Source organism: Paramormyrops kingsleyae, chromosome 11, assembly GCF_048594095.1.
Source record: "Paramormyrops kingsleyae isolate MSU_618 chromosome 11, PKINGS_0.4, whole genome shotgun sequence".
In the NCBI taxonomy this organism is placed as follows: Eukaryota; Metazoa; Chordata; class Actinopteri; order Osteoglossiformes; family Mormyridae; genus Paramormyrops; species Paramormyrops kingsleyae.
The window spans coordinates 4,596,641-4,618,696 of NC_132807.1; the positions used below are offsets into that span (position 1 = coordinate 4,596,641).

General features: G+C 45.5%; 1 protein-coding gene across 2 annotated transcripts; it reads right to left on the reverse strand.

Moving 5' to 3' along the window:
* Positions 1 to 1,261: 1,261 nt before the first annotated feature.
* LOC111845057 (synaptic vesicle glycoprotein 2B-like) lies at positions 1,262 to 21,625 on the reverse strand. 2 transcript variants are annotated; one of them, XM_023814143.2, is made up of 14 exons: positions 21,352 to 21,624; positions 11,989 to 12,094; positions 10,982 to 11,477; positions 7,419 to 7,599; positions 6,554 to 6,705; positions 4,904 to 5,037; positions 4,653 to 4,742; positions 4,362 to 4,472; positions 4,176 to 4,264; positions 3,602 to 3,766; positions 3,288 to 3,421; positions 2,985 to 3,185; positions 2,730 to 2,889; positions 1,262 to 2,603 (listed from the first exon to the last, which is right to left on the reverse strand). In XM_023814143.2, exons 3-14 carry the CDS (start codon positions 11,418 to 11,420, stop codon positions 2,420 to 2,422), a joined length of 2,040 nt encoding a protein of 679 aa, XP_023669911.1. In that variant the 5' UTR covers positions 11,421 to 11,477; positions 11,989 to 12,094; positions 21,352 to 21,624; the 3' UTR covers positions 1,262 to 2,419. The 2 variants fall into 2 exon arrangements, 1 of the variants encoding a protein (XP_023669911.1); XR_002838541.2 differs by having other exon boundaries at positions 2,470 to 2,603; positions 3,073 to 3,185; positions 21,352 to 21,625.
* Positions 21,626 to 22,056: the final 431 nt, after the last annotated feature.

Consider the following 22,056-nt stretch of genomic DNA (forward strand, 5'->3'; position numbering starts at 1 on the left):
CTTTTATTGTTTGGTTAAAAATGAAAATATTATATGTATAACAAAAAAATTCAATATATGCTACCACTTCCTGGACTCTCCCCCTTACCTTAAAACACGGCCCGCAATGCGTTAAGTGGACGGGTGCGTTTCTCGTGAGAATCTCCATGACAAATTTTTCACCTGCAGCGTCAGTAAAAACAGCCACGTCACCGGCTTGGACTGAATAGACCATTAACACCTCCAACATATAAATTACTCTAAACTGCAGGACACCCAGAGCATATTAGTGAAAGATGCTCTCTGCACAGTGCCTTGACTTTGAGTTGCTCAAAATGTCCAGGAGAAAACTGAACATACTGATCCTGAACACTGAAATGTAATGGATTCTCGCTTTGAAAGCTGGGGACCCAGGAGGGCAGCTTGATTTCAGCCTCAACTTCAGCCAGAATGAGCTCTGGAAATAATTTAGCTTTATATACAGTGAAATAATTCATCGGTAAGAAGCAAGCACATGCACACTGTAGAGAATTCGGGAATCCCTTGCAAAGTGTGGATCCTGGTAAAATGATTACAGAGGCTTTTCACACCTCGGCCAGCATAAACGCTACTCCTCACACTTCTGTGTGAGGCTGTTTAGACAAGTGCCCAGGCAGCCTGCACATCACACAAGTGTAGGCTTGGGAAACAACAACTCACTACTATAACTACTCCTTGGCAAACTATTTTTTACATTATCACATTTACCCAATGCTTTTAAAAACAAATTATTATTAAGTGCATGTTTGAACTTTTTAATCGTACATTACCTCTATCTATCTATCTATCTATCTATTCACTACCTTCTCCTTCATATTTATGTCATTCATATTCCACGCTCTTCTCTTCCAGAATTCCGTTTGTGTGTGGTATACTTTTTAATCCATTTGCACTTTTACCTGTTTGCACTGTATATGCTGTATTTGCGCCTTGTCATTTGTACTAAATGTATATTCATATGTGCTGGGGGGGATGTGGGGGGGATCAATAAAGTTCAGCTAATTCTAATTTTCATTCTAATATTCACATGAAGACAGTCACTTGAACCTATGTTACATTGAATTCATCCATCCATCCATCCATACATCCATCCATCTTCCAACCTTCCACACCTATCAAAGCCACCTGTAGCATATCCCAGATACACCAACCACAGCTCCTTGTATTACAAAGACATTTCTCAACACTTTGAGAACTGAAGTATGAGGATGATGAATCTCCACAGAACAAGGTCACACTGGCATCATGTATTACTGATCTTTTTTGTTTAATTACATATAACAGGATATACAAATATAATACATAAATGACACACATGCTTATCAAATACTTTGTTTGATACTTTAAATATTGGTGACACTCAATTTCTAATACAATGGATAATTTGGGTTGTAGTCATATACACAACTCAGTTTTATCCTAGTTCTCTATATTTACATCTCAATATCTAGATGCATCATTGATGTCTCTTTAGAGAATATCTAGATGAGAACCTAAGCATTCACATTTCAGAGGGAGGCTGCACACACTTCATAACCTACCAGGCTAAACCACACGTTACAAAGACCAGTGGTATCTGGACAGTATAGGATGATGAGATTCAGACATTCTCTACAGGAATTCACCAGATTGCCATGAAAAATGACAATGAGTTTTGCTGATAATCCAACTAACCCATAGATGGAGGGACAAGATGAGTGGTGGGAGAACCTGACTGAGGAAAGATTTGCAATCCCACTTATTCACCACATTACATCATGCGACAGAAGATATTCTATATATTTTTCCAGTGTCAATTTAATGGGGAAAGTCAAGTGTACAACCTTATTCTATTATTCTATTGTGTTACCATTTCACTGTCAGTATATTAAGTACATTTGCAGAGCTAGGCTACCCCGAGCGGTCGGTTAAAAGAGTGTTTTTTATACAAAGGTGGAGGTCATAAACTGTAGAATTGAAGACTTCTTGTTTTTAAAAGACATTGCTTCTGTTAAATGGAAGTAAGCATCAGTACCTAATTTCTGTGGGTCTTTGGCTTTGAGATGGCACCTTAGACAAGCATAAGAAGAAGTGCTGAAAATATATTGTACCTTAAGACTGAGCTTTAATAACATCTTCTCAGCTGGACCGAACACTTAATGCAACCCAAGCATTAAGCACTGAATCTGTTTTTATGGCCTTTGGATAGTTTCTGTTCTTTTATAATTTTGTGTATTTTACCAGACAATTTGCCAAAGTAAAGGTTTGTGTTAAAGGGCAAATTAGGAAGAATCACAAAAGGATATAGGATACATACAGATATTATGGAAACAAGGGCCCCATAATGTGTTGGTCAACTTGTGGTCTTTGGAAACCTTTGGAAACACTACACCAGGCATTGACCTTTGACCTGCCTAGATTCTCACAAGAGAGCCTTCTGTCGAGTTTCAGGCAACTTGAGGGCCAGCAAGCCTCCGCCCAACAGAGCACCAAAGGACAACAAGATGGGGATGACCTTAGTGATACCCACGAACGAGGCAAAGATGGAGCTGCCCAAGATGGCGGCCAACTTGCAGAGGGCGTTGAGGAGCCCAAACGCCGTGGTTCTGCAGAAGAAGATTGGAGATTTTGAAGAACGAAACTTACCGTAGTGGAGCTTCATATCTAACAGAGATTTATTAACAAATAAAGCCCGCTTTTTTCTGCCTGAGCCGTTCTGCGTACTAAAATACCTTTTTGACGCCGGGTACAGCTCCACTGTGATGACTTCGATGCCGTTCCAGGCTGCTACACTGACACCGCAGAACAGACACTGCCAAGCGATGATGGCGGCTTGGCTGAAGCTCATGAACAGGAAGAAGGTGCAGCCGGCCGAGATGAGCATGGAACCTCCTAAGGGGCCAAGACCAAACAATTTTCCATGCAAGCATGCCATTGATCACAAGGACTTTAGGAGGACTGCATGTCGAAGGCACTTTCCTGCTCACCGATCATCTTGATCCTCCCAACCTTGTCCATGAAGAGGGCTGAGATAATGTTTCCAGGTAGCACAGCTAAACTGCCGAGGAAACTAACCAGGTAGATCAAGATGTCATTCTCTTCATGAAAATTCAGGTGGCAGCCCTTCTTGGAATGCACGAATGTGGTATTCTGCATCTTGCAGTCAATAAACTTCTCTATCCACAAATCTGCAAATCAGACACACGTTCGGAACATTTCACTGTCTCGTCACTGGTTATGTGGATTGTTAAAGTGTGTGACTCCTCAAATTCATGCTTTCTAGGTTATACCTGTGTTGTAGAAGACTGTGGATTTGAAGGTGCAGTTTTCAAAGAAGGTCCCAGTAGACTTGATGTGCTCAAAGTAACAGTTTTCGAAAAGTGAATCCTCAAATTTGATGGACTTCATCTCCATTTTGGTGAAGCTACAGAAGAAACAAATAGAATGATTATCTTGCTGCTTTTCCAGCTGACAAACTAACAAGCACAAAATATTTATAAAACAGAGCTAGAGTAATTGAAATCAAAGTAATTATGCTTGGTTTTAAGTATGAGAAAACTCAATATTGATGGCAAATGTTTATAGGCTCATTTGTTTGACATACTTATCACTGATGTACTCTCCATCTTTATGGATTTGATTCTCCAGAGAAAAGTTGAAGACAAAGTTCTTGATTCTTTCTTTTTGGAAAATCTTTACTTTGGACTCATACTCCTCATTCTGCAGGTGCTTGATCATGTCTGGGAACCACACCGACAGCCCATAGTAACTGAAACAAAAACATTTAATCAAAGCACTTTCATTGCGTTTGTAAACATATCAGCATTAAAATTGACTTCCTGTGGCACCATTAACCTGTATTGTTACATTAAAATGTCTGGTTGTAAAACTGATCAGTGGCATTGAGAAACAAATCAGATCAGAACCAGATGCAAAGTCAGCACAAAGTCCATTCTTCTGGTTTTTTAAATGCGTGTATGTGGTGCCCATTCAGCAGACATTATGGCTATCTAGCCGCTGCGTTAAATCAGGTCACTCACTGCTAATCCCTAGTGTGATTCCCCGAATTGGTAGCAGTATTGCTCAGCTGGTACATCAGAGCAGCTGTTCTGCTCCTTTTTCAGATTGAGCTGGTCACACACTTGTATTGCCAGAGGTGACATGGTCAAGCCATTTACCTGAAGGCCATGGTAAACCATATAATAGCCATGAAAAAGGTGCCGTGTCTCAGGTTAGGAGACACGAGGGACAGAATATTTTGTAGAACCTGCAGAGATACAAACGTTGATGTCACAGAAGCTCATCATCACTGCGTTCTGTCAAGTACTGTATGTTTTTGGTACGTTCTGCTTCTCTAGGTCTACCTCTTTGGTCAAACCCTTGGATCGAACGGTCCAGCGCTGAAAGGCAGAGCCTGTAGAGCTCTGGATCTCAATGAATTCTCCCTCCTGCCGTGCGGTCTTTATCTGGGACACCTATGTGTGAAGAAGGTGCAGACAAAGGCTCGTCGGTGAGGTCAGAGGAACCTGAATGCCTGTGGACTTGGGATCGTTCCCCAAAAATTAAGACAATGTTGATTTGGGGTTAATTTAGCAGAAGACAGCCAGAATGTCGGTACACAGTTAAGGAATGTGGTTCCTTCCTGCAGTACTCACAGTGAATACTCTCTCGGGCTCTCCCTTCGCCCTCCAGTTGGTGTCATGGACCCGCTTCAGGATCATCCAGGCTTCGTCATGCTTACCATTCTGAGAAAACGGCCAGCTCAATTCAAAACAGAGTTCGGGTTTGTTGATACTACGAGTAAACTCCACTGAAACTATTCAGCATTTTAAGGAGAACACGATTTCCAGCCAATTTCACCATCTGTTTTGGGAAAGTAAAAATTACATCATGTCACGAATCTTACCTCCAGAAGAAAGCGTGGACTCTCTGGCATAAACATCAGTCCCGTGAGAGAGAGCAGCGTGGGCAGGGCGCACACCAGCACAAAGACGCGCCAGCTGTGATACTGGAACTCCGTGCCCATGCTGAAGCCCCAGCCTGCAGAAAGACATGCTCAGTGTGGTCTGAGGGGAGGCGGCGAGCCAAGCCGCGGGGTACGGGGCAGATCCGACGGGGTTCCTGTTTCTGGGACGGTCGGGGCTGAGGCAGTGATGCGACGCGCTGGGATGGCATGCAGTCAAATGAACAAGGGTCAGTGATAAGCCTTGGAGCTGGAAATAGGCACTTTCACGTGAAAGTTCTGGAAGCTGTAGTTCCTGACCACTTTTGTGTGTGATTTTTACACATCACAGCAGGAACTGGGACCTTTATGCTAAATGCGCATGAGAAATGCAGTGGAGCATAAATAAGCTGTTTTTTTTCTATAGTTGTATGTTAGCTATTGGGGGATCGATCGTGATCAAAACAGGACACAGCCTTTTATTTATTTTTTTATACAACCCGAAACATGTTTATGATTCTTATTAAATCTGGCCGGCAGATCGATCATTTGTTTTCCACAGGATGAAAAAAACGACGTAACGTTATCCCACTAAGCGCGGGCAAGTTTCACTGCTGGCATTAGACAAAAGTGTATTGGTCATCATTCGAATATTGCTACGCGTAAATATGCATATGCAGGAGAGAAAAAAATCATTGATGCATTAAATAAAATTCAGATGCAAAAAATAATTCCACTCAAGTTTTGCTCTGCTACTTCTACAGTATCTCTTTTGATGATATCTGTGTTTGCGGTCAACCAATCAGCAAGTTATCGCTGTAAGTGCGTCCCCAATAGTTTGAATGAAAAGTATGTAGTCTGTAGTAGGTACTAAAAAAGGGTTTAGGAACTACCTCCGAGGAACTACAATCGGGCTGAGTTACTGCAGTGGTTCTGGAAGGTTCTAGTTCTTGAAAAAGTTGTGTGAAAAAGCTAATGAGGTCAAGCAAAAATTAAACAGAAACCACTAAGAGCTAGATGGACCAACGGTTTACAAACACCAGCATGAAACCTCTTTTGGCGTTAAAAAAAATAATGTCATGATTTAATGAAGACATGCAGTGAAAAGCCAGCGGTTGAGAGGCGTTGACACAATTAGTTTGCGACTGGCCATATTGCATATGCATTTGCAGGAATTCCCTTTCAAAGTGCAAAATTGGCAGGAGGAGAGTATTTAAATTAATCACACAACGTGATTCAGTAAGGGTTGCAGTAGGCAATTTACTGCAAATTTTGTCATTATTTAACGCTGAAAAAAGTATATCTTATTTTGTGCTGCCCTTGGTATATTGGGTCAGTCATTATTTAAATTAATCTTCTGCGTCTGTATTCATAAATTTGAGCATTTTAGTTGATCAGCCACAGAACTGGCCACTCCCATTGCTGCTTTTTTTTATTGCACCCTCACGTTAATTTGTCATAGATACTAAATCTGGCCCTGGGATGGGCAAATTCCTGAGAAACAGGGAAGTGTGGATCTCGACAATGCAGATAATGGCGGTCAGCTGACTCTCTCCCCGATATGTTCAGCAGCCGCACCTCCCTGCCTTCGGCTACCCCCCCTACTCCCCTTACCGTAGTGAGGAATGATGCCCCAGGCCATAAACGAGGCATAAATGCCCCCCATCATCCAGAACATGCACAACCAGCCCAGGTGCTCCCCTCTCTTGTCCATGGCGAGGAACTCTGAGAAGTAGGAGAACACAATGGGGATGGAACCTCCAATCCTGCGGCGAAGAAGAAAGCAAGATGCTTGAAATGTCGGTAAACATTTCCTTTTCAGTGGAAAAGTTATTTTCATCTCTTAACGTCAGTACCCAGCTTTGACAGGAAATAATTCAAATCTACCAAGGAATTTGCACCCAAATAGCAGGAGTGTGATTCCACAGGAGGCTTGTAAAATGCTTTTATTTGTGTCTGAGGAAGGACAGCTGCTGTAGATGCAGCATTAATTACTGATGGGGAATAACATAGGGGAGGGTTTGATATAAAATCCTAAATACAAAGGGCTATTTATTTGGCCAATGAATGAAGCCAAATGAAATCTTGGGTGGTAAACGTCCCCCCCCCCCCTCCCGGTTCCTATGCCCCTGCAGATGGGGGTGTCCTGACTCTCTAACGCCTACAAACAGACTATTGATGTATCAGGCACATGGAGATCATTTTTCTGGCTAGATAACCTCACATTCATCCTACTGCTATCGCAGCCTTGGCATCACATGCAACATCACAGGCAGGTGCTGCAGCACAAAGTCATTCTGATTTTTCTCAGCAGCTTCCTGCCTGCCGTGGTTAAGCACACATGCATGCTCAATTGCACAGCTACCGAGTCCATTATCACGCCCGCCAACATGCGGCTTGGTTCCCAAGGCACGTCGCTTTTAGACGCCCAAATGGCCCGTCGTCATGACGATGGGCCGCTCCCCGCCCATTTCCTCACCCTATTCCCGAGAAGAGTCTGAAGAAGAGGAACGAGCCGTATCCCTGGGCGAAGGAGGAAAGGAAGGAGAAGGCGCAGTGCATGTTCAGTGCGCTGACCAGGCACCTGCGCCGGCCCAGTTTATCCGCCAGACCCCCCCACACGAAGGCCCCCACCATCATTCCCAGATACACGATCAGACCTGAGAAAGGGAGCGAGAGGGAGGTCACAGGGGAGCAAGCTGCACCAGTATACATCAGAGACCTTCAGGAGAACATCATGCTCCAACATCCAAGAAGAGGAGCTGGGGTCATCCAGAACCAGCGCTGAACGGTCCTGCCCCAGCAGACCTGCAGCAGATGGGCTTCCTTCCAAACTCTTACATGGTAACAATCTGCAGGGCATGTTGTGACGCCACTGAAGCACGATTCGGGGGCAAACATTCGATTCACAGTTGACAAATCCTGATACAACCATCCACTTATTAATGATTACAATTATAAAATGTGCTAGTAATAATAGACATGAATGACAGAGGAATTATAACCATCAGGATGGGATCTACAGCAGCTTTAGACAAGACACTTAACCTGAAACTCCTGTCTACTATAAATAGGGTAAAAAGTGGCTTTTGGGTAAGTCTGTCATGTAAACGATGGTGTAAGTATACTTCCTAAGTATACTTAGGTCTCTCCCCTCTATGGTCCTGACCCAGAGATGCAGTTGCAAGATGAATTGATGTGACCATTTCTGTATCATACCATTTGACATATTCTGCTTCAAAGCTAAAGTGCAGATGCAGGGATAATGAACTGACGTCCATTGTGCACCTGGAGTCATTCGTAAAAGTGCATTTCCGGATTCACACTGCGAGGCTCTGAGGCGAAACTCCATTTTCTTCTTTTGACAGACACTGCGGATATTTAAAAATAGCGCAGAGGGCCAGGTGAGTAAGAAAAAGCACAGCAGGCGTGCCCCCCCCCCCCCCCACCCCGCTAGCACCGCTCCCTTTAAGCATACAGACGCGCTCTGATTTACCAGCTGTGTGGCTCTGTGCTAAGCCGTCTACAGAGATACCACCTTTATGAGAGCAGAGAGAATAGATAGCTTATGAGATGATGTTCCGAATGCCCGTGTTCCTTTACCCGAGTTTTACAGTTTCTAATGTGAGTGGTGGAACCCTGAACACAACAGATGTGTTAATAAAAGCTGAATCGGGTTTGACCCTCGGTGTCGATGACGGCAGACTGATGTCTGAGGTCACATGCTCTGACTTGGTGCCACCCCAGATGGCACCGATGTTAGTTGTCCTGGCACCCAAACAGAGCCGGCGGGGGGTGACATATGGAGGTGGGCACCGGACCCTCCTCGGGGTCGCGAACTCTGTCAGCTCACTGTGGGTTTTTTTATGATAAGGCGAGATCACATTTCTGAATAACAGGAAACAACCTTTTTTAAGCACCATATGGCCATGAGTCATAAATATTGAAAAGGAGCCTTTTGTAACCAGCGTTTGGACATTTCTGCTGGGGCATGGATGCGAAACAGCCAATTACAAGACAGCCGTGATTCTCCTTCAAGGGCAAAATACACAACATAACTCATAGAATTTTTTTTTCCCCCAGTTAATCTGTTTTCTGAACTCATACGCATTTGAGGGAAGTTTCGTCGTGTTTCCAAGCTTGCTCCATAGATGCCTGTGTGCTTTGGTCAGCGATGGGGCTTCTGTAGTGACGACATCAAGGTCAGGCTGAAACACAAGTCGCTTGATTGAAAGGGAAGCGACGGGTTCATATATCTTACAGTCAAAGTCATGGGGGCAACTATGGATCTGAGTGGAGCCTGCTGACTCAGGTGTCTATGCAGAACGCCCACATGACGCACGCTTGGGCAAGGGAAGATCAGGCCAATTATCTCCCCCTCAGACGTGGCAGGTGTGCCTGAAACGCAGAGGCCTAAGACTCCTAGACCCTTTTGAATTACCCATCCGTCTTCCATAACGGTGTATCCAGTGTCGTGTGGTTGTGTGAGGCAGAAGGCACAAGGAGGGGGGCAGTCTGGACAGGATGCACCATTATTCTGCAAGTTCCCGCTCCGCGTGGGTGGGAGTGGCGGGGATGTTGGGCCTTTGCTGCCAGCATCAGAGGAGCAGAGTCTCAGGTCTCCCCATCTAAAAAAGTGCTAATTTGATCATCAGTCCCGGAGGAGTCATATCTCTCACGGCGGCCATTCAGTTGCATAGGCGTACCTACAAGAACGTTAAGCAGCGTTGCTATGCCCTGTTTACTGTGTTCTGCTGATTCCTCATTTTAAAAAGGAGATGTCAGATACAGCCACCAAAAATGAGCCCCCCCATCTGCTGTATAACATAAACAAGTCTTTTTGTGAAATTCGTAACTGCTGCTAGACAGCAGCGTGGAGTGGGGGCTAGTGAGGTCTGCCGACTCAGCTTGCCAAGAAGGGGTTTGGATCCCACTACCCACTCTATCTATGCAGTGTGCAGGTTCTCCCCTCGATGTGCAGGTCCGCTTTGGGTGCTCTGGCATTCTCTCGTAATACGATGACGTGCAGTTAGATGATCTGTGCTCTCTAACCTGTCCTAAGTGTGTCTTGGAACAGCCCGTTAATGGGTCTCCTTGCTTGCAAACTCCGGGGCCGCATGTGGTTAAGTCTGTGGACCAGAAGGAGCTGATTCTCAGAGTTAAGTGCACAACTTAACAGCACTCTTTAAAATTTACAATCTGCTGAAGGGCCTGCTGCGTAAGAAAGCTTTTTTAATTCAAGTGCCCCTTCAAGAATAAAACGTTGGCTGTGACAACAAGCACTGAACAAAAAAAAAATATTCATTTTGTGCATGATTTTGTATTGTATGCAGCTTCTAAAGTGTCACCTTTATAGACTACTTAGAACTTTGAGATCTACTCAATCATATTTTCTTTCAGTTCCTCGGACCAAATTAAAGATCTGCGTTGTGGGTTGCGCATTTCAGTCTGTGGCCCCAAGGTTATGGAACAGTCTTTCAGTGTCACTAAGATCTAGTCCATAAGCTGAGATATTTCAGAAGCATTTCTGTTTAAGGAGGCTTTTAGATCATTTTACTGTGGCTTTGTTCCTAATTTATGTTACTTGGATTTCTGTGTTTTACAGTTATGTATGCATATTGTTCAGTGCCTTGTGAACTTTGTTTGCAAAGGGTGCTTTATAAATAACTTTTACTCACTTATTATTGAGTTGATACTGAGACTAAGGTAAGTTTAGGAGTTCAATATTAGCAAACGAGAGAAAAGTCAATTAGTTGCTGAAGGACTTAAAGCTCCCAATAAGACTTATGGTCACAGACAAGAGTGTCATTCAGATGAGTCATGAAGATCAGGCTTCTTGAGGGAAGTTGCTTGTGTCTGAAGCGACTCAACAGGAGGCAGAATCCTGACCTTCATTTTATCCTCGTTGCTTAATTTACAATTCTATACACTTTCATAAGTGGACTACCCTGTACAAAGGTACATCAGCTGAGCCCTGTTTGAGATGTGGACCATCTCAAAAGCTCTGCTGATCTGGTGGCTGTGGAAATCCGCCTCACTTACCGAGCATTCCCTTGTTGGCGTTGGAAAGGCACATGTCTTTCTCAGCACTTGGCAGCACAAAGCCCACCACGAAGCACTCGACCCCATCAGCCATGAGGGCCAGGCCAGCCGCTACGAACAGAGTCCACTGAAATCGGCCGTGGCCGCAGTCCTCTATGATGCTCTCGTATTCCTCAGGTAGGGTGTTTTCTTCGTCACTGGGCCCCTTGGCACGCGCTACCCGCTGGGCCACCTTGGCATCATCCGGGTGCGGGATGCCCTGGTACTCGCCCTCGTACATCTGGTCTTCGTCATCACGGCCCTCTGTGGCGTCACTGGCAGCGTCCTCGTCCTGACGTGGATAGTCTTCCTGGTACTCATAGCCAGCCTGCGTCCCACCTCCGTACGTGGAGTAGCTGCTGTCTTGCGGGTACGTGTTGTCCTGGTACGGGTCGCCCATTCTCACACTTGAACTAAGAGCCGCTCAGCTCCGATGTTTTCTTCCCTGGGCTGCTGTCTGTTACATCACAGAAACATTAGCACTGCAGTCACATGCTTCAGATATATACCTACATTCCATACGGCTACTAGCAGATGCTAATATTAGCATGTAATGATGCTATAGAATAAACTGTTGGTCACATTTATTAATCATCACTCATTTGCAAATTGCTTTTGTGCTGAAAGTTTCTTTGTTATTCAGAGATTATCTGTGCTTCTTGCTGTTCCTCTTATCTTTGTTGTTTATTGCTGTTTTTCTGTGGCAATATTACCAATAACCAGCGGTGGAAAATTCAGGTCCAGAGAGTACAAATCCAGGTCAAGGTTTTGTTTTAACCAGCCAGCAGAATACAGATTTTCTGGACCTGAACTTTACACCTTTGCCGATAACTGACATGTGACCAACCATTACATTGTTCTCAGCTTTCAAGTCAGTGTCAACTCAACTCAGACTTGAACTTTCACCATAATCACTTTCATTCTTTTCAGCGTCAGCCTCTTATGTCATTTGTTGCATAAGCTCTTACGTTAAGAAGAAATGTGATGGCAGGATTCCTCTTTGATGAACTTCTAGAAGCTGCGACGACGTTGTGACGTCATTCTGTCATGTTTACTTGATCAAGCCGTGTATATCTGAAATGAAGGCAAATGAGGGTTTATTATAGACAAACACATACAAATCCCTTGTGCTCTGAAGCTGGCCATATCTGTGTTTTGCGTCAGTGCTGCTGCAGGATGCGCAGTGACTGCGTAAGAAATGTGAATCAGTGAAAATGTTTCTGCTCCATCCCGTCGAAGAAAACGCACTGCGTACCCAACCCAGTGCAAAGACATTTATTCCAGGGTGTCGACGGTGTCCCAGATCTCAATGAGCCTTCATCCATTTACTTATTTCTGAGGTGGTTCTCACAGCACCTGTGTTTTATTTAGTCAGACCTGTATCATCCTTTGCCACAGTTGGCCAAAGATTTCTGGCCAGTGTGGGTTTGTTTGGAGGGCTCTTTTTGCAGACATTCTTCGAGGCACTTTGAGAGTCTCTTTGGAGTCCTGGAAAGGTATATTTTAACTACAGAAATAGAAATGAAGGACCTGATGCCTACGGCTCTCTCCTTTAATGGTACATTTAAGGAAGATGACGAAAATAGGATGCATTAGGGAAGCAGATCTCTCAGCCGGGCATGACACACTCCTCCATGAGACGTTTCTCATGCTGGAAAGTGTCCCGCGGTGTCAGCAAATTTTATCGTTTATTCTGTGGCTCTGATTCATAGCCCTGGATCAGAATCCGGTTCACAAATTACCTGCCGCAAGAATATTTGTCCCCAATGGCCACACCCACCTCCAGATAGTGCCAGTCTGTAATCACCCACACCTGCAGTCAATCAATCAGTCCATTTAAGAAAACTCTGGTCAATCCGTCTTCATTCTGCTCTAGGTTCTCAGTAGTCCTGTTGAGTTTGCAGAACCTGTTCATCATATGTACCACGGAGTGTGTCTGCTTGTACCTGTCAGTGTTTCTTTAAATGAATTATCCTAATCCTGTCCATGTTCATACACCTGACCCTGTGTTGCCCTCTGCAGCATTTACAGAACACTTTGTGCTCCCATTTAAAATGCTGAATTCGGTTTGAGGGTGGACTTGATCAGAGGAGAGTAGAAAGATTTTGACTCAAATCAGGTGTCTTTCCCTTGTAAAATGGCTTTCTTTTGTAGATTTTTATTTACGTGGCACAATAATTTAGCTAATATTATATCTTTATTCAAATTTCCAACTGCTTAGGGGTGCAGGGGACTCAAAACCTTTCCCAGGGAACAGAGGGCTCAGTGCTGGGGTCTGTAACATTTTTGTTTTTATATAATTATAGGAACTGTATTTTAAACAGAGGGGACTTTTAAAACATCAGAGGGTAAACTTCAGGGGACATGTAAGGATTTATTCATAACTCTGCGGTCCTGCATTTAAGTACACAGTTATTTTGTTTGGCTTGCTTCTGCAGGAATGTCTCACTCCCAAAAATCATTTCCATTTAATTACACTAAACCGCAAATGTCACTCGGACCTGAGGGCAGAGAGATGACTGACGGCCTTCTCGGATATCGTAGGTGGGGGTGGAGCCTGCCGGGCTGGGGAGAGCACGGATGCCAGCACCCACAATTATTCTGAAGAGGGTGCCGATATATTCTGTACACATGCTGGCCCCCGCTACCCGACGGCTTATTGTGGGCAGGAAATGTATCCGCCTTTGCCAGCTCCTGAGCTCTGCCTGTGAACTGCAGGCCTTTGCGTGACTTACGCTGCACTGGATGCTGAACGAAACGGAGCTGTTCCCACGGCATGCTGGCATGCGAGCAGCCTAAGGAGGCTGGAGATCATTATCGTCTAAGACCTGCTCAAGGCTGCCCCCTACAGTAGACTTACGACAAAACCGAGGGGGATCTTCTGTAAGTGCAAAACAAGCCAAGTCAAATTAGCAAAAAGATAAATGAAAACTCCGCAAACCATCAGTCGTTCATAAGTCACCTTCGGTATCTCACTCTCCCCTAATTCTCCCCTTTTATTTTACTGTCTATTTTGGTTGTCACCTCTGAGCCCAGGGTTCGAGTCTCCACCATGGTGTGTGGAGTTTGCATGTCCTCTCTGTGTCATCATGGGGTTTCCTCCAGGTACTCCGGTTCACCCCCCCCCGCAATTTGGAGTTGCCAAATTGCCCATACAGTAGGTGTGCATGTGTGAGTGTACCCTGCGATGGGTTGGTGTCCCGTTCTGTGCCTGTAGCCCCCAGGAATGGCTCCGGACCCCACCCCACCCTGAATAGGATAAGTGGTTATAGAAGATGGATGGAGGAGGAGGGCTGACCTTCTCCACCCCTAATATCATGCATATACTTGAGCATTCTCCACTTTTACTCCTCCTAGCCTAGTTTTAGAAGCCCATGATGCAAAGTGGGTCACACTCTGCCCAAGATGTCAGTCCACGGATGATCAGTAATTAATTACATTAAGTAGATAGTACAGTAAATGCATAGATTGTGTAATTACTGTATTGGGCTGGCATTCAGTCTCACGTGTCCCCCAGAGCTGTCTGGGATATGCTCCATGCTTAGCGTGACCCCTGTCGGATGGGTGGACAGGTCAGTCGTCCACGCTAACATGCAGTTATGCATCATTTCTTTAGTTATTGTAGTGATAACACACTTCATCCTCTGAATGTTCATTTTGTATCAGTGGACAGACATGGACTGCTCTGAAAACATCTCTCAGGCTAAATGAGCATTCAAAGACAGCAAGGGATCTTATGTATTTTATCTAAACAGGATACATTTAAGAGAGTGAGAGTGTCAAGATGGAGTGGGGGGCGTGTCTGTAATGAGCAGAGACAGCTCACTGTCCTCCTTAATCTTGCCCAGGGTGCACCACTGCAGGCTTCAGCCCCCCTGCCGTGATCCTGACCAGGACAAATGACCAGTGTGAAAAACTGCAAGATTTCAGGCAAGACTTCAGGCTGCAATGGATTGCGCAAAGTGTCACAGTGAAAGCAGCGATGACTTTGTAAAACTTCAAAAAAGAGATCAAAATGTACCATTTGGGTAATACCTGCGGAACTGCCAATGCAGTGTAAGTGTGTCTGGCATCAGCCCAAAGTCGACCCTGAAACTGAGCTTCCCATTTTGAGGACCCAGCTCGCACTTTTCCCCCCTCCACAATTCGTCCTGTTGTGATTCCTGTCTTTACTGGCATTTCAAGCATCAGGAAATGTTTACAAGGAATATAGGATGCACCATTATTCTGCATGTTCCCGCTCCGCGTGGGTGGGAGTGGCGGGGATGTTGGGCCTTTGCTGCCGGCATCAGAGTAGCAGAGTCTCAGGTCTCCCCATCTAAAAAACTGCTAATTTGATCATCAGTCCCGGAGGAGTCATATCTCTCAGGGCTGCCATTGACACCCCCCCCCCCCCCCATCTGTGCTCAGGAGCTCCACTGGGACTGTAGCTGAGGTGACGAGGTGCTGACAGGGGGGTTTGGGCACAGCTTACGGACAGCTGAGGACAAACAGACGAGTTGAGGTGCTGGCGCGTCCTCTTACACCTGACTGTTATAGGAACCTCTTACACCTCTTACACCTGACTACTATAGGAACCTCTTACACCTGACTGTTATAGGAACCTCTTACACCTCTTACACCTGACTACTATAGGAACCTCTTACACCTCTTACACCTGACTACTATAGGAACCTCTTACACCTGACTGTTATAGGAACCTCTTACACCTCTTACACCTGACTACTATAGGAACCTCTTACACCTCTTACACCTGACTACTATAGGAACCTCTTACACCTGACTGCTATAGGAACCTCTTACACCTCTTACACCTGACTGCTATAGGAACCTCTTACACCTCTTACACCTGACTGCTATAGGAACCTCTTACGCCTCTTACACCTGACTACTATAGGAACCTCTTACACCTGACTGCTATAGGAACCTCTTACACCTCTTACATCTGACTGCTATAGGATCCTCCCTTTTCTCACTGCAGATGAAACCAGCCTGTATAATTGAACCCCCAGCTCATACTTATCCTTGCGTGACCTACATCCCACATTTGTTTGTCTGTGATGGATCTGGGCTGCGTACGCCTGCTCTCTCCGCACACACACCTGAGCCGTGTGCAGAGCGGTATGTGTACAAATCTGGGTTGCTCTTTGCCTGTGCTGTCTGCCTGGCTTGGTACGCTCCTCCTTTACAAAATGTGGTATGGGAGTAACATCATATAACACTTTACATACAGAATGACATATGACAGAATGCCTTATATTACATTTAGCTTTGTGTTAATGTACTGTATTATGTTAAATACTGTAATACTAAGTGTACGCTTGTACCTGGGCGGTCATTGGAAGCTCAGCCTAGCTGCACTTATGCCTAGTTGATTCCCTGACATCAGGTATGTATGTAATGTGCTATTTACCTCACTTGTACATTGCTTTAGACAAAAGCATCTGCTATATGAAATACATACATGTACATTTAAATTTAAGGTTTTTATGAGCTTCTGTTGCATAGTCTTACTATCCTTTTGTGACTACAATGTGACTACATTGTGGGTCTTGAGAAACCTTCACTCACTACAGCCGCCCCACCTTGTATACCCACTGGAGGAAAGTTGCATCGCCCTCTGCTGGCATACTGCTGCGGTACACCGTTGGGGTCAACGTGCATAACACACGCAAACCGTATAACATGCAAACTGTGATCCCCACTGAATGCAAGCTATATTTACCCAACAGCCTCTGCTCCACCTCCCTGGAAGGATAGGAGTTTCCCTTCACTTGTGGACACATACAAAAAAGTCGGGGGGTGGGAGTTGCTCTCTGTAGTGGTTCCCCATCATGTGCCCCCCGTCATGCCAGAGGAGAGATGCAATTTAATCCAGCGAGAGAAAGCAAATTTCACACAGCTCCTGCTGTCAGCTTCAAGGACTGGCAAAGACCATGGCCCCGTATTCACGTGGATCTGCAAGCCTGCTTCTGCCACATAAAACAAAAAAAATCATTTTGACATACTAACATGATGACAGAGACTCAAGCACAGGTCCCAGAGCTGTGAGACAGGAGTGCTAACCACTGCACCACCCCTAACTCATCCATATCGCTTTTCAATTTAGTTTTAGGTAGTGGAAACAGGTGTCCATGCAGGTCCTTTCAGCTTCTGTTATGTTGTGCAAAGCATGGAATCAAGAGCAGCATCTGGGGTGCAGTAAATGAGACTTACTGTCTGCTCTGTTCACTAAGGGGACCCCTACTAGCAGACAATCCTGCTTTCAGATGACAGATGGGCAGCCTAACCTCTACACTAGCGCTGCATCCAACATCAGCTCCATGCTGCATGCAATCCCCCTGCCCTCGGAGATGCTGCCTGCTGTCATACCCACATTGTTTCTGCTCTGCCTGGAAACATGGCCAGCTGGCACTTCCGTGACACCTGCGCTTGCCTCTCTCCACTCACATGTCCATGAGTCCTGAATTTAAAGGGCACTGAGCGTAGAGAGAAAAGATCTATGCATCCACCTTCTAATCGTGCATCCTGGTTAGGAGCATGGGGAGATATGGCCGTGGTCCATGGTAGTACATTGAGATGCCTATCTGATGATCTGATAGCATACTACACTGGGATGCCTGCCTTATTGTCTGACAGCATACTACACTGAGATGTGATCCAGTTGCCAGATGGATGTCATTTACTGGGCAGGTACAGGGCAGGTGATCCATCACCACAGAAAAGCAGAAGGTCCCTCTAGCCCAGCCCTGTGCTGAAGTGGTGTCTCTCATTTCATTACATTAATAATTTCAGAACTCAAAGCAGCTTGAACACATCTCGGATTTGTATATATGGTCTGGAAGTCTATAAGCAGAACCTGACCATTTATTTCAAACATGGAAAGAGAACTTCCTGTCCTAATCCAAGAACAAACACCTTACAATGCAGTGACAACCTTGTGTAGCGGACCTTGTGATCACATGTTGTTTCAAAGAAGCTGTCAGTTCAGTGCGGTGGGAGATGGACAATGGAGGTTGTTTTGCCAGATAAAATGATCAGACAAAATGAAGATGATCTTCTGTTTCAGGGTATGAAGAAACCTCAGATAACAAAGACCCCGGACTCTGGGTCACCTCTCTGTCCAGTAGATGCCCATCAACAAAAACAAAAAGAAAGCTGGGCTTTGTTTGTTTAGCCTTTGTTTGTTTAGCCTTTGTTTGTTTCATTCTAATGTTTAGCATTCTAGATTAGCCATATCATTTTTGTCAGCTCAGATTTTAAGTACAGCTTCCTACTTCTGCAGCCTTGTAAGAATCCATTATATAAATAAAGACGCCCATCAAGGTGACCTCGAGTCCTCAGCACTTCTCTCTATTTACAGCAGCAGAAATCCCTTTCGACAGCTGAACAGCTGTTCTGACTCCAGCGGGATCTCCTTACTGCAAAGCAGCATCCTGAAGACGTGGCGTTCTCAGGGCGCATTTCACACCGCACCCGTTCTTTGCTGAAACAGATCAGTTTAGCTCTGACAAAGGATGCCTGGTCATCTTGGAATAAACTGAATTTTAAAGCTAAGTGTTCCAACTACATAAGTTAAACTGGAATATAAGAAAGTGGATGGTATTGCATTTTCTCTAGCATTTATGTTGTTTCCTACTAAACATTGGTCACTGTTTTTGGTGGCTACTGCAGCCTGTGGATCAACAAATACAGTAGGAGGATGCAGTGAGAAATCAATTTGGGCTTTCGGGAAGGGTGCAAGATCAGGCATCAGGGTCTGTGTGTTCTCAGCACAGACGAAGTGAACTAATGAGCTTGTCACCTGACATTGCGCCTCTCCTGGGACATGCAGCCTTACAGAGCCATTCTGTAATTCTGAAAGGAATCAGGGCAGCCATAATTAAGATATCCCACCTCTTTGCTTCTCTGGTTCATACCAGCTGTATTTTTTTTTAGACATTCACTTTCATAAGTCTTGCATATAAATTAGTCTGCACCTATATTTGCAAGAAGCACTCTCGGAATTATATGGATTCAACTGACCATTTCCATGTAACGGGGAACAGAAACGAAGCTCCGAGCTTCTGAATTCCGAAACTCACGTGGATCTCTTGTATACTGAGGAACGTGCGGAACATCTCCCACAGCTTGGTGGCGTAAATTCTTACTCAGCCGGGAAAAAGGCAGAAAGCACTACTGGCACTTTGCACCTAGGAGCACAGGAGTCACATTCGGCGAGAGGCGTTGATCTTTAATATTCTGGGGTGCGTCAGTTTATTTACACCTCCCTCGGAGACGGCAGTCGCTAATGGAATATAGCCAAGCACCCCAGAATGTCAAATCATCGCTGAATGCAATTTACAGTGCTACAGAGGAGGGGGCATCCTCAGATGCAAACTGAACTGGAGCTGTAGAAGCCCAATCCTTGCAGGCCAACTGCGTGTGTTCCACATCTGAATGCTCTTCTGCTCCGAAGGAGACTGTTCATTACAAACCAGCATGTTTCCCCATCTGTTCGCGAAGCCGTTTGTCTGCCAGGACTGCTGTACTCTGAGCACATACTCACACACTAAAGGCAATTTTGAGACACCTGGTTACATAAACCTTATGTCTCTGGACCATGAGGGAAACTGCAGTACCCAGACGAAACACAAATTTTGATATTGACCTCAGTGTGATCTGCTGATTTTTCTAATATGATGACTGGCTAGTTTTTTGGACTTTTCCATCTGACACTACTGGATTTCTGCCCAGTACTCCTCTGACTCAACCAGCTTTAATCACAAAGGCAAACTCAGCATAGTGGTGGCCTACTAGTTAGGGAAGTGTGCTTGTGCCTGAAAGGTTGCTGGTTCAAATCCCTGACCGCTCCCTATGTGCTTTAGAAAACAGCTGCCCACTGCTATGTCACATAGGGGTTAAACACAGAGGAGTCATTTTGCTGTGGTGTGATTCATCACTTTCAGTATTAGCGGCTTCAATGGGCCACTTAGACTGAATTTATAAAAGCCTCACGATGTTTAATTCTATTGCTGAATCGGTGGTTCTCAGTGATTTACCTGCTTTGGAAAATAAATACAGGCACTACAATCAATTGTCGAAAAGAGCTGATGTTTGACCTTTATCGTTTTCATGACGAGACGTGTATCCTTAACGGTGTGCTGTCCCTGCGTGATGGGTCTAGGGTCCCTGTGGTGATGGGTCTAGGGTCCCTGTGGATCGCTCTGTCCTGAGGATGTCCTACCACCATTGACGAGCCGTGAGGCAGCGGCAATGTGCTGCTCCAGAGTCTCTGGAGGACACTGAGGCAGCAATGAAGGGCATGTTATTCTCAGCAGAACATGCGCCCATGAACCTCTGCCTGTTTCCTAGGGAATATCGCAGTTCCCCTGCAGCATTTTGACATCCTTACTCACTTTCTCCACTGAAAAACAAGCAGGGAATGTCTCCTTCAATAAAACTGAGAAGGTTAACGTTAGTATCCCAAAGCTGGCCGCCTGGTTTATATATAGGACGTGCATCTCTACCGTGTGCCTTTACGGCTGTCTTTGCATCACATCCGCCAGCACGTCACAGTCCACGTCCCCTTCGGGTGACAGAATCAGTTACGGGGAGATTTTGACAGCTCTCTGTGCCTTATACCCTAAGGGTGGGAGGTTTGAAACCTCTTACCTGTTTTGGTTTCAAATATCAAGCTTTATGTATCTCAGCGTCAGAGCGCCCCCAGAGACACCCCCCTCCCCCCCGCCTTCATCGTATCTGAGGCATTTAGCAGTTTCTAAATAATGCATGGGATCATCTCTCCTGCTGCAGGAGGAGCTGGTCCATCCCAGCCCCCCGGCTCCGAGCGTGAGAGAGCCCGGCAGGGAGTGTACACCCGTTTACCAGAAGCGGGAGCAAAAACAGGCGTACAGAAAACAAGGAATAACCCAGAATCCTACACATTCCTGATTTCTCTGGATTTGAAACTGGATCCCCTAAAAGTCCATGAAGACGGAAATCACGAACTAAATCATCAAAAATCACCAACTAAGGCCATCTGAATGCATTCAATTAAGGCAGATAAGTTCATGGACTTTTCAGTAACTTAATTAGTTCAAGCTGGAGTAACGTTAATATCCAACAAACCTTACATGCATTCCCATTTCTGTTAAATAGATTTTTAGATGACTGGACATAATTTTCAAACTTTGAGCTCCTTGATATTAATTAAGCCTTTTGCTCCCAAATGTCCTCAGCAAAGCGAGAGGGTTAAAATATGTGAAGCTGCTCCCTTACAAGATGTTTATTATCATTAACAGACATGAAAGAGCAGAAAGATGTGGAGGAACAGATTTAGGCTTCCTTACCAGAAATGGCATTCCCTGGAGAGAAAGACAATTCCTCCTTCATAAAAAAGAAACAAAGACAGGAAAGGGAAGATTCTGGGAAAAGAAAGCAATGTGGAAAGTGACCAGTGCAAGACAGTCCCGCCGCCCAGCGATCCGTGGAGCCGGACTGTAAGGTCCAACCTCACTATCCGACTCACTCGACTCCCCAGGAGCTCCCCCTGCTGCCGGCACTACGGCAAATGGCTGCTTCCATCACGGCTCACGAGCAACAAGCTCCCAGTGCCAGCAAGGGGGGGGGGCAGCCCTTTAGGCTGATGCGGGAGGCGAGCGAGTGAGTGTCAGCGAGAGTGGAAGTGGGAGGGCTTGGCAGATGGCAGTGGGGGCGGGGCTAATGGCAGTGAGGGGCGGGGCCGCCCTATGTGACAGATGTGTTGACTTTCAGGTCAAACAGCAAATGGATGCGGTGTTGGTGCTGGGGGGGGGGAGGGGAAGGAGGTGGCTTACCTTGCAGCAGGAGAGAGGCGGGGCTTTGAAAATGGAGCTGTGCACATATGCTACGGAGCGAGAATTCTGCTGACGAGGCAGTCTGCTGTTCCTCTAATCCTCGTGATGTGGCGAGACAGAAGCCGGGGTGGTAACGAGACAGATAGAGCCTCGGAAGATGGAACAGGGACCGCAAGGGCTGGGGGTAGACAGGAGAGCTGGGCCGGAAGCCGGAAAGCT